Raw genomic sequence first — 13834 nt, 5'->3', positions numbered from 1 at the left:
TACCAAAAAGATCGATAGTATGATGAACTGCTGATGATCCCCGAGTCGGTGGCCAAAATTGACAATCTATAAAACAAAGAAATAAAATAAAACGGAGTAAGCTTTCGAGGCTTAGTAAGTTTTAAGTGTTTCAAACAATTAAAACGTATCATTTAAAATCTAACATTAAGTATCACAAGAACCCAAATTTAATTTGTAAAGTACTTGGCCAAAAACTCACAAGTACATTAATTATAACATATTGGCCGAATATATATACATGAATACACAAGAAAATTCTCAGTACAGATTTCACTATACTATATGGTTCATAAAATTTCTTTAAGACACATGCTTTTACAATGACATACATTGACCAAATAAGTCATTCTCTTATTCATAAATACGGTATTCATTCACATACATATACACACACTCACATATATATATATACCATTCTTTGATACTAATAATTTGTTTTGAAGTCAATTCACTTATGAGTACGTAATACGTACCTTAGCAGGTATAACATATATAATACTTACTCGCACGGATATTCAATGTCGTAATCATACTTAACTTACTGACACCGGTCCTATCAAGTCTTAGGACTCAAAACACATATTTAGCACAGCCTGCAGGTTTTTAACCTGGATGTCATTCCAGCACGAAGCCTGCGGGTCTTTAAGCCCGGATACAATTCCAGCACGAAGCCTGCGGGTCTTTAAGCCCGGATACAATTCCACATCAAATAACATGTTTTTTTTCTTATCGTATTCTAACACATTTTATAGAACATTTCACATTATTAGTAGCCATTGGCTACATTCGGACATGAGCTTCTTATGAACACCATTATTTCATTTCAGCTTAAAATCATGCATGAATATCATACGTACCTTTCATCAATCAAGCTTAACCCTAATTTACCATTCAACTTAATTCAAATAGAACCAAAAAGATCAAAATTCATGTAGTATATATATGTCAAGGCATTATAAATTTTATACTAAAGGCGATTACTCAAACCTGACCTTGTATCTTTCTGAACAAATTTCGGGTTGGCTATTCCGCGACTTTAGCTTTTCCCTTATCCGAGGTTGCCGCTCTATGCTCTTGAGCTTTAATTCAATAAATTTTAAACTAATCATTAATCAATTATTCAAGTATTACTTTCAGAATATAATACATATATATTCGACTTTCACACATACAGATTATAGTAAGCTTATAAGAAATCAATAAGCAATTCATTAGCAAAATTTTTCTTTTATCAATGTTTACTATATAATCACAATTTCACTATAAGCTGAATTCCTGAGCAACAGTCATTAAATTACTTATAACTGGAGCTACGAAACTCCAAATCAATTTCCGTAAATTTTCCTTGAAAATAGACTCATTTATATTTTATCCATAAAATTTTTATAATTTTTATTCTAGCCAATCAATACCAGATTTTTCCTAAAGTTTCCCTTGTTTCACTGTTTGACAAATCTGACCATTCTTCACTATGAAATAAATTTCTCATTATACAGAAATCAAAATATGTTTTCGTTTATTTCATTTGAAACTAGACTCACTAAGGAGTTTAAGCATATAAAATTTATTCTATGACCATTTTTATACATTTTATAATGATTTTATAAAAACAGAACAGGGGATCTAGAAGTCATTTTGACTCTGTCCCACATTACTTCAAATATTTCATGATCGGTAATTCTTTTACTTTTACGGTTTCTATTATATAAAACTAGACTCATCAAGCTTTAATTATATAATTTATTCAGCTTCTAATTCAATTCCTACAATTTATGGTGATTTTCGAAAATCACCTTACTGTTGCTATCCCAAGTAGATTATTATCAATTCACTCTTTCACACATTCTTTGCATACATATTATTTAAGCATGTATCTCACTAAACTTAGCATACAACTGCTTATCCCGTAAAATTTGTAACACTAACCTCAGGTGCTCAGCGTGTTCAGTTTCATCATGTGAATAAATCAAGATGTCATCTATAAACACAACTACAAACCGGTCCAAATACTACCTGAAAATTTGATTCATCAAATCCATAAATACCGCAGGGGCATTAGTGAGCCCAAACGGCATCACTAAAAACTCGTAGTGACCATATCTCGTCTTGAAAGCAGTTTTAGGTATATCTGAGTCTCGAACTCGCAACTGATAATAACCCGATCTCAAATCTATCTTTGAAAACACTGAGGCTCCCTTCAATTGATCAAACAAATCATCAATACGTGGTAACAGATATTTATTCTTTATTGTCACTTTATTCAACTGACGATAGTTGATGCACAACCTCATGGTTCCGTCTTTCTTTTTCACAAACAGTACTGGTGCACCCCATGGTGAAAAACTCGGACGAGCGAAACCTCTATTTGTCAACTCTTGCAACTGAGCTTTCAATTCCTTTAATTCGGTTGTTGCTATACTGTACGGCGCTATCGAAATTGGTGTAGTCCCAGATACAAGTTCAATACCAAAGTCTACCTCCTGAACAGGTGGTAACCCTGGCAATTCCTCGGGAAAAAATCTGGATACTCACAAACCACTGATACTGATTCAAGCTTCTTTTCTGATTCTTTGCTATCAATTACGTACGCAAGATACGCCTCACACCCCTTTCTTACATATTTTTGAGCCGACATCGAGGATATTATCATTGCTGACAATCCGTTCAAATCAGTAGACTCAACTCGGATTACCTCATTATTTGTACATCTCAAATTAACGGTCTTACTTTTGCAATTCACTACTGCATCATGTACGGTCAACCAATCCATACCGTGGATAACATCAAATTCATCAAACGGTAAAAGCATCAAATCAGTCGGAAAACAGGAACCTCGGATTTTGAAGGGGCATTTCTTACACACCTTATCAACAAGCACATATTGACCCAAGGGATTTGACACTCTAATAACGAACTCAGTAGACTCAACAGGTAAAGTCTTACTGGATGCTAAAGTCTCACATACATAAGAATGGGTAGAACCAGGGTCAATCAAAGCAATCAGATCAGTATCAAAGAGAGTGAAAGTACCAGTAATAACATCAGGCGGAGAAGCATCCTCGCGTGCACGTATAGCATAAGCTCTAGCAGGAGCACGAGCCTCGGATCTGGTTGTAGCATCTTTAGACCCTCTCTGACCGCCGCTAGCATTCCCCGTATTCCTAAGTGGTCTACCTCGTGTGGTAGTACTCGGTTTCCCACTCTGATTCATATTCTGTTCAGACAATCTCAGGCAGTCCTTAATAAAGTGGTTGGCTGATCCGCATTTATAACAGGAGCGGTCATGAAATATACAACTCCCTGAATGCCATTTACCACAATACTTGCATTCTGTCCTGTCCTGACGATCATTTCCAACACTGGCAACTGAAGTGGCTCGTGTACTCACAGGGGGTTAATCGTGGTCTCGCCTGGAAAAACCCGAAGTATTCTTTGATCGGCCTGAATCATCTCAAAATTTCTTCGATGATTGAGGAAAAGACTTTCCTGAAGATCTTTTACGAAATTCTCCAGCTTCGACATCAGCTTTCTTTTTTTCTTTACTAAGTTCTTCAGCTTTGCAAGCTCGCTCGACAAGTACTACGAACTCTCGTATTTCTAGAATGCCTATAAACATCTTTATACCTTCATTCAGCCCATCTTCAAAACTTTTACACATAATAGCTTCAGACGATATACATTCCCGAGCATATCTACTGAGTCTGACAAACTTCCGTTCATAATCAGTAACTGATAGGGAACCCTGTTTAAGCTCAAGAAATTCTTTTTGTTTCTGATCAATGAACCTCTGACTGATGTATTTTTTTCGAAATTCAATTTGGAAGAACTCCCACGTCACCCGTTCTCTGGGTACAACAGAAACCAAGGTGTTCCACCAATAGTAAGCAGAATCACATAGCAAGGATATAGCACATTTCAGGCATTCCTCAGGTGTGCAAGATAGTTCATCAAGTACTCGAATAGTGTTGTCCAACCAAAATTCAGCTTGCTCGGCATCATCACTATCTGTAGCTTTAAATTCAGTAGCCCCGTGCTTTCTGATTCTGTCAACCGAAGGCTTATTTAACCTCGCCTGATCACTTACTGGAGGTATTGTAGGGCAGGGGGCGTATTATTCGGAAGTGGGGGTTATGGAACAGCCGTATTAGTTCGAATGTATTGGTTGAACCAATCATTCAATACACCATAGAAAGCCTGTCTAGCCTCATCATTCTGATTGCTTGCAACAGGTTGAGAGTCCATCGGTGCTGTCCCATGCGCGGGAGCATGCGCTACACTCTCAACATCATCAGCTACCGCTCGATTGGGATCAGGATCCATTACTATATGAAAACAAATTTTTAACTGTCAAAATTCATCATACTATCACATTAATACTATATGGCATGTATAGCTAGACTCAAACACTCTACGTTAGTCCTAGAATCGACTAAACCGTAGCTCTGATACCAATAAAATGTAACACCCCTAGCCCGAGTCCGATCGCCGGTTTAGGCTATGAGGTATTACCGCGCCAAACAATTATTTTTTTTTTGGTCCATATAATCAATCAACAAAGACAGAAATTAAGCTGAGTACATACTGATCTTTAAGTTATATAAATGCCATTTTCATATGGCTAAAATATTTACAATACAAAACATAACCGTTACCGGCCTAACCTATACATGCCATACCAAGGCCAAAATATAACTGTACCAAAAAGATCGATGGTATGATGAACTGCTGATGATCCCCGAGTCGGTGGCCAAAATTGACAATCTATAAAACAAAGAAATAAAATAAAACGGAGTAAGCTTTTGAGGCTTAGTAAGTTTTAAGTGTTTCAAACAATTAAAACGTATCATTTAAAATCTAACATTAAGTATCACAAGAACCCAAATTTAATTTGTAAAGTACTTGGCCAAAAACTCACAAGTACATTAATTATAACCTATTGGCCGAATATATATATACATGAATACACAAGAAAATTCTCAGTACATATTTCACTATACTATATGGTTCATAAAATTTCTTTAAGACACATGCTTTTACAATGACATACATTGACCAAATAAGTCATTCTCTTATTCATAAATACGGTATTCATTCACATACATATACACACACTCACATATATATATACCATTCTTTGATACTAATAATTCGTTTTGAAGTCAATTCACTTATGAGTACGTAATACGTACCTTAGCAGGTATAACATATATAATACTTACTCGCACGGATATTCAATGTCGTAATCATACTTAACTTACTGACACCGGTCCTATCAAGTCTTAGGACTCGAAACACATATTTAGCACAGCCTGCAGGTTTTTAACCCGGATGTCATTCCAGCACGAAGCCTGCGGGTCTTTAAGCCCGGGTACAATTCCAACACGAAGCCTGCGGGTCTTTAAGCCCGGATACAATTCCACATCAAATAACATGTTTTTTTTATCGTATTCTAACACATTTTATAGAACATTTCACATTATTAGTAGCCATTGGCTACATTCGGACATGAGCTTCTTATGAACACCATTATTTCATTTCAGCTTAAAATCATGCATGAATATCACACGTACCTTTCATCAATCAAGCTTAACCCTAATTTACCATTCAACTTAATTCAAATAGAACCAAAAAGATCAAAATTCGTGTAGTATATATATGTCAAGGCATTATAAATTTTATACTAAAGGCGATTACTCAAAACTTACCTTGTATCTTTCTGAACAAATTTCGGGTTGGCTATTCCGCGACTTTAGCTTTTCCCTTATCCGAGGTTGCCCCTCTATGCTCTTGAGCTTTAATTCAATAAATTTTAAACTAATCATTAATCAATTATTCAAGTATTACTTTCAGAATATAATACATATATATTCGACTTTCACACATACAGATTATAGTAAGCTTATAAGAAATCAATAAGCAATTCATTAGCAAAATTTTTCTTTTATCAATGTTTACTATATAATCACAATTTCACTATAAGCTGAATTCCTGAGCAACAGTCATTAAATTACTTATAACTGGAGCTACGAAACTCCAAATCAATTGCCGTAAATTTTCCTTGAAAATAGACTCATTTATATTTTATCCATAAAATTTTCATAATTTTTAGTCTAGCCAATAAATACCAGATTTTTCCTAAAGTTTCCTTTGTTTCACTGTTTGACAAATCTGACCATTCTTCACTACGAAATAAATTTCTCATTGTACAGAAATCAAAATATGTTGTCGTTTATTTCATTTGAAACTAGACTCACTAGGGAGTCTAAGCATATAAAATTTATTCTATGACCATTTTTATACATTTTATAATGATTTTATAAAAACAGAACAGGGGATCTAGAAGTCATTTTGACTCTGTCCCATATTACTTCAAATATTTCATGATCGGTAATTCTTTTACTTTTACGGTTTCTATTATAGAAAACTAGACTCATCAAGATTTAATTATATAATTTATTCAGCTTCTAATTCAATTCCTACAATTTATGGTGATTTTAGAAAATCACCTTACTGCTGCTGTCCCAAGTAGATTATTACCAATTCACTCTTTCACACATTCTTTGCATACATATTATTTAAGCATGTATCTCACCAATTAATTTCATCATATATATATCTATAAATTTACTTATACATAATATCAATACCACATTGTGCTCAAATCATTTTTCAAGTTCAATTTCACCAAGCTTCAACCTAACTTAACCTATAATAGTTCATAACACATTTAAAGCACATACCTTACTAAATTTTATCATAGTCCACAATCAGCCATAGTACATTCGGCCCTAGCATAGACACAAATACATTTAACTTGATTTCTTCATGAAAAATTAAGGCTATAACCGAATAGTCTTTAACCATTTAAACTACAAAACACAATTTATAACTTCAATTTTACAAGCTTATATCATAAGAGTTTCTCCATCAAAATTTTCAATGTATATTCGGCTATAACACAAACACTTAATCTTTACAATTACAAATTCAAAAACTTAACATACTTTTATAATCTCAACCAAATAGAGTACTTTTATTGATTCACAACAAAATAACATTTCTAAATGAAAAATCCTCTCATGACCGATTGCTCCTATAGCTACCAAAATGAAAATTTGCACATGGGTTATGGAGGAATTAAGAAACTATCCTAAAACACACAAGAAATTTCTATCAAAACACTTCAAACATACCTTAATCAAGGCTAGGAAGGGGTAGCCGAATGTTTGTTTTCCCCCTTCTCTTCTTAAAATTTTTGGCCAAAGAAATCAAAGGATGAACCAACTTTGGTTTCTCCTCCCCACTAAGCCATTATTCTTTTATTTTTATTCTTTAATTCATTTAGTTTAAAATAATGTTAATATAATATACATATAATATATATGAATCAACTACATGGCCGGCCACTAAAGAAAAATGGATAATTTGACATGCAAGTCCATTTTTTTTTAACATGCATTAGTAGACCATATTTAAAATTACCTGTCACATTTCACAATTGTCTCACATAAGTCCTATTTAATAAATTTTACATACAATTGACAAAATTAAAGCAAGAAACTTTCACACATGCAGGTTCTCATACAATAAGCATAAGATATAACGGTTAATTATTTTTGTGACTCGGTTTTGTGGTCCTGAAACCACTTTCCGACTAGGGTCAAAAATAGGGCTGTCACATTATAAACTTGATATTGGTTGGTTTTGAGTACCTATTTATGCCACAGTTGTATGTCAATTGATGTATATAGGTTGGTACCATTATGGGTGAGGAATATGGCTTGGAAAATAGCCTATTTTTTTCCCCACGGGCGTGTGTCTCAACTGTGTGTCCCCTGATGCTTCTTTTGAAATCAAATCAGTAGCTTCACACGGCCTGGCACACAGGCATTTAAGGCATTTTCAAATGGTACACGGTCTGGCCGTGTGACTCAAGTCAGAGAGTTACACGGGGTCGAACACGGCCTGAAGCATGAGCGTGTCCTATAGCCACACGGGCGTGTGATCCCTTCACTTTGAAAATTTTTTTATGTTTTCTTAAAAATTCGTAGAGAACTCAATTTTCTAATGTCTATTTGGGGCCTCGATGGCTCGTATTAGGGACTGTATAAATGTTTTTGAATGGTTTTTGATATGAATGATAAATGTATACGAAATGTGTGATTGATTGATTTATAAGTCCGGTAATGCTTCGTAACCCTATTCTGGCGTCGATTACGGGCTAGGGGTGTTACACCCTCACTGAATTCTAATTGTTTGGAGTAGTTAGAGGAAGAATAGAGTCGTTGGAAGCATTTAAATTCGTGCATTAAAGACATATTGCATAATGATCTTGATGCTTAAAAAGGAAGTTATAACCCTTAAACATAGGAAAGTATCAATACTATGAAAGTGTCACGGGGATAGATGAATTGCTACCCATGACAAAAGCATGTATCAATACTTTTGGATTATATATCAATACCTTAAAAACAAATATAGATGCTTTATCGCTCTAGAAATGGTTATAGCTACTAACCTCCCAAAGTATCGATCATTCGCCACTAAAATGCTTTAAAAACACTTTCCCAATAATTTCAATATACTTCTGGCATTCTAAATCCTTCAAGGATTTTAATATAAATTTTACTATATAGTGATTCATAAAAAGTTGTAAAAACAACCATTAGACGCAAGTTAAACTTTTTATGAATTGCTAGTTTAATAATATATCTAAATGTTATTGCATCCACCATAAAAGAATATTATATCATTTCATAAGCAATGCCAGGACTTAACAAAAACTTCATATTTTATTCCGTTTTGCAAAACTACTTCATTTGCACTTTTGTTAGCTTTATTTATACCTTTAAATATATGGACTACTGGTCTAAAAACTCCACAATTTTAATTGTACTTGAGTTGCGTCTTTTTATTTTGACCAATTTATTTCATATCTATATTTCTCAATAGATTTATTCAAGATTCTCCTTTTATTTCATTATTTCAATAATAATATTACATGCAAAACCATTGTCGACCACTTTTATTACCAATTCGGCATTTTTGCAAATTGACATAACTTATCGAGATCTCTTATTTTCACTATTTTAATCTTCATTCAGGTACATGAATCCCTTCTGGAGTTATACTTATTAGTTATGTCTTGGGCCTCTTCTGGAGCACCTGCTTTCACTATATGATCATCTAGATTTATTATTTTATTTTATGAGAATTTTCATATCTAGAGTTTCACAATCTCAATATGATATCCATTATAATGAATATCTTTTAAAATTAATACATTAACCATAACGAATTTTGTACTTTTTAGATATTGATATATTAGCTCTTTTGGAGCTTTCAACTAATTTTGTACTATCATATATTGGAATAATATTTATTTGTTTCAATATCAAATATGATAAATATTTTCTATCTGTAATGATAGAATTCATTACTAAATTTTCATATCCTTCTTCAAAGAATATTAACAAAAATAAAATATTTGGGCATACACTAGATATGTGGCCAATAATCTTTCATATCACATTGATAACATAAGTTATCTTTACCCTTTGAAGAGTTATCTTGAGATCTCTCATTGTTTTCTTATTTATTACTATATCCTCACTTTTAATGATCCATGATTATATCTTTTATTTTCTTTATGTTTGCATTCATTTTGGGGAATGCAACAAATCTAGTAGGACAAACTTTTAAACGCCTCCATTGATTTTTTATTTCATAATCACCATCGCAAAGCATGCGTAGATTTCAAATCAAAATCTATCTATTCATGTTGTCATGATTAGTCTCCAATTATAATAAATATGATATAATAAATAAATTATAGTAAAATATACTTGAGATTCTTTAACATCATCATTGTCACCCTAACTAAGTGGTTTAAGGCTCTAATGGGTAGTGCGCAGGCCTCAATTGAAATAGTAGCAACTCTAGGAGGCAACCAACAATAGCAAATTTTGGGATATTTTTGTGACTTATGGAGAAAAACAATTAAAAGAGAATCGTGCTAATAACGTGTTATAAAATAAAAAGACAGAAAGTAATGAACAAAGAGAATGGGAGAGTAAAGAGAAAGCATATTTTATTGATCAATCGAAATATTTACAATGTTTCTCCAAAGTCTATATTTATAGACATAAGAAGTATAAATAAAGTAGAGATCTAATTCTAATAACTATTAGAATTTAAAGTAGATCAAAACTTATTTAGATCTTAATGGACATCCACTTAATAAAATATTCATAACAAGATTATCTATTTTTATTAATTAAAACTTAATTACAAGTTCATAAAACTTACAATAAATTGTATTTAAAAGTTTTTTAAAGCTTCATTAAAGATATATATGTTTTTGTTATGAAATATTTATGTGGATGTCATTATCATCCCCATAAGTTATAAAACTCTTCCTATACCCCATAAGTTATGAGACTTTTCCTATACCCCATTAATATGGGAGATAAAAGGTCATGACCCTTTACATGCCCTATAATAATTAGAGAGTTACTTTTAACCCCTATATATATGGGGCTCATGTACTCATGAAAAATATATATAAAAAAGAAAATACACTCTCTCTTCTATATTCTCTCTACACTCTTTCTTCTATCACATTTTAGTTTATTCTTTCTTTATTATTTCACAAAACGTTATCAGCACGAGTCTCTAATACAAGAAATCAAGGTCAACAAATTTTTCCTTAAAGATTGCCGAAGAACGCTTAGGTGAAGTAAGGGTAACAAGTTGATCTATTTCATTTGCATATGTGTTATTTCATTTGCATATTAACATGCTTTATTTTACATTTTTGACTTGTCTATTTTGTCTTATAGTTTATAATGTCAAATCTTACAAAACTCGAATTTGTAGCTCTGGACATCACTGGAAATAACTATTTATCATGGGTACTAGATGCTGAAATTCACTTAGATGCAAAGGGTCTTGGTGAGACTATTAAGGAGGGAAATGAAGAAAGTACACAAGATAAGGCCAAGGCCATGATTTTCCTTCGCCATCACCTCCATGAAGGTCTAAAGACCGAATATTTGACTGTTAAGGACCCTCAAATTCTTTGGGCCAATCTAAAGGAAAGATATGACCACCAGAAAACTGTGATTTTGCCTAAAGCTCGTTACGAGTGGCTGAATTTAAGATTGCAAGACTTTAAGTCTGTTAGTGATTATAACTCAGCCATGTTCAGAATCACTTCACAATTGAATTTATATGGAGAGAAGATTACTGGTGCAGAAATGTTAGAAAAAAACATACTCAACTTTCCATGCAAATAATGTTGTCCTGCAGACACAATATCGTGAAAAAGGCTTCCAGAAATATTCTGAATTAATTTCTTGTCTCCTAGTGGCGGAGCAAAACAACGAGCTACTAATGAAAAACCATGAATTACGCCCAACTGGCTCTGCTCCATTCCCTGAAGCGAATGTGAGTTTACACAATGGGCAAGAATTAAAAGAAACACACCATGCAAATAGTAGTGTGCGTGGCCGTGGTCGTGGCCGAGGGCGTGGCCGCGGATATAGATATGGATGTTTTGAAAATTCACATTCCTATCAGAAGTGGGATCGAAAAAATGGTAACAGGGAAGAGAAAGAAAAAGGTGAAAATGTGACTAATGTATGCTATCGTTGTGGAGGAAAAGGACATTGGTCTCGTGTGTGTCGCACACAAAAGCATCTAGTTGATCTTTATCAGCAGTCCATAAAACAGAAGGGAAAGAAAGTAGAAACCAATCTTGTGTATAAAGATGGCGAAGGTGATTTTGATGATGGCAATACAACCCACTTAGAAGTGGCTGATTTTCTTTCTACCCGTGAAGGAAATCATTAAGGCCATAAATTTCGATAAATAATAAAATAAACCTCTACTACTCTATGTTTCATTTAGCAACTTTAATAATGATGTTATGACCTTTACTAGTGCTATGTTTTATGTGATAATTTTGTTTTATAGACCTTTTAGTAATTTGAACTTTGAATACCTGTTTTCACCATTATGTGTGACATTTTGTGGTTATTTTGTTTCTTTGAAGAACATTATATCGCAAAGGCAATCAGCTATGAATGGTGAAAATATATGTCTAGCAGACAGTGCAACTACTCACACCATATTGAAAGACAAGAGATATTTTTCTCATTTAATAATGAAAGAAGAAAGTGTGAGCACTATATCTGGTAGTGCAACTATTATAGAAGGCTCCGGAAGAGCAATTATTTTATTACCAAGGGGAACAAAAATTGAAATTATTAATACATTATACTCCCCTAAGTCTCAAAGAAATTTATTGAGTTTTAAAGATATTCGCCAAAATGGATATCATATTGAGACTTTAAACGAAGGAAATTGTGAATTCCTTCAAATTACGAGTATTGCTCAAGGCAATAAACAAATTGTTGAGAAATTGCCTGCATTCTTTACTAGTTTGTACTACACAAAGATCAGTTCTATAGAAACACATGCTATAGTAAACCAGAAGTTTACTAATGACTTTGTTCTTTGGCATGACCGATTAGGCCATCCCGGTTCAATAATGATGCGAAAAATAATTGAAAATTCATGTGGATATTCATTGAAGAGCCAGTAGATTCTTCAAAACATTACATGTGCTGCATGTTCACTGGGGAAATTAATAATCCAACCATCACCAACTAAGATAAATAACGAACCACTTACTTTTCTTGAGCGAATTCAAGGGGATATATGTGGGCCTATACATCCCCCATGTGGACCATTTAGGTACTTTATGATTTTAATCGATGCATCGAACAGATGGTCTCATGTATCTTTGTTATCAACTCGTAACCTGGCGTTTGCGAGATTGCTTGCTCAATTGATTCGATTACGAGCCCATTTCCCAGATTTTCCTATTAAGACCATCCGTCTTAATAATGCTGGTGAATTTACTTCTCAGTCTTTTAATAACTATTGCATGTCCATTGGAATAAGTGTTGAACATCCTGTAGCTCACGTTCACACACAAAATGGTCTAGCAGAATCTTTAATAAAACAACTTCAATTAATAGCAAGGCCATTACTTATGAAGTCAAAACTCCCAATCACTGCTTGGGGGCATGCAATTTTACATGCAACTGCATTAATTCACATCAGGCCAACAAGTTATCTTAAAGTCTCCCCCTTACAAATAGTTCATGGTCAGGAACCAAATATTTCCCATCTAAGAACATTTGGATGTGCCGTATATGTTCCAATTGCTCCACCACATAGAACTAAGATGGGACCTCCAAGAAGGTTGGGTATATATGTTGGATTTGAATCCCTATCCATAATTAAATATCTAGAACCATCTATAGGGAATCTATTTACGGCTCGTTTTGCAGATTGTCATTTTGACAAGTCAATTTTTCCAACATTAGGCGGAGAAATCAAACAGCTGGATAAGAAAATTAGTTGGAAAGAGTTGTCGTTAGCTCAACTTGATCCTCAAACTAAGCAATGTGATTTAGAAGTTCAAAAGATTATTCATTTACAAATTTTAGCTAATGAATTGCCAAACGCATTTTCTGACCCAAAGAAAGTGACCAAGTCATATATACCAGCTGTGAATGCTCCAATAAAACTTAATGTCCTAGAAGGACAAAATCTAGTTGCTACTGAGTCTAATACACGCCTGAAGCGTGGTAAACCAATTGGTTCCAAAGATAAGAATCCTCGAAAAAAGAAAGGAGCAAAGATTAATGATAGCGAAATCAAAGAAAAAATGATTATACCGGGATCTCCTGAAGAGACTATAGACATGACTAGAATAAATGTTTCAGAAGAAAATTAGGTA

At 33.6% G+C, this 13834-nt stretch overlaps 2 protein-coding genes across 2 annotated transcripts; both read left to right on the top strand.

The window, feature by feature from the left end:
- Positions 1 to 10868: 10868 nt before the first annotated feature.
- Positions 10869 to 11874, top strand: LOC107944519 (uncharacterized). Its single transcript, XM_016878341.1, has 2 exons — positions 10869 to 11271; positions 11390 to 11874. The coding sequence occupies exons 1-2, from the start codon at positions 10869 to 10871 to the stop codon at positions 11872 to 11874; spliced, it is 888 nt and encodes a 295-aa protein (XP_016733830.1).
- A 1402-nt stretch (positions 11875 to 13276) lies between these two features.
- LOC107944518 (uncharacterized) lies at positions 13277 to 13831 on the top strand. The gene has a single exon (XM_016878340.1). It carries the CDS (start codon positions 13277 to 13279, stop codon positions 13829 to 13831), a length of 555 nt encoding a protein of 184 aa, XP_016733829.1.
- Positions 13832 to 13834: the final 3 nt, after the last annotated feature.

The sequence above is a fragment of the Gossypium hirsutum genome, chromosome A08 (genome assembly GCF_007990345.1).
Source record: "Gossypium hirsutum isolate 1008001.06 chromosome A08, Gossypium_hirsutum_v2.1, whole genome shotgun sequence".
NCBI lineage: Eukaryota > Viridiplantae > Streptophyta > Magnoliopsida > Malvales > Malvaceae > Gossypium > Gossypium hirsutum.
The sequence above is the reverse complement of the archived record's forward strand: the minus strand, read 5'-3'. Positions and strand labels throughout refer to the sequence as shown.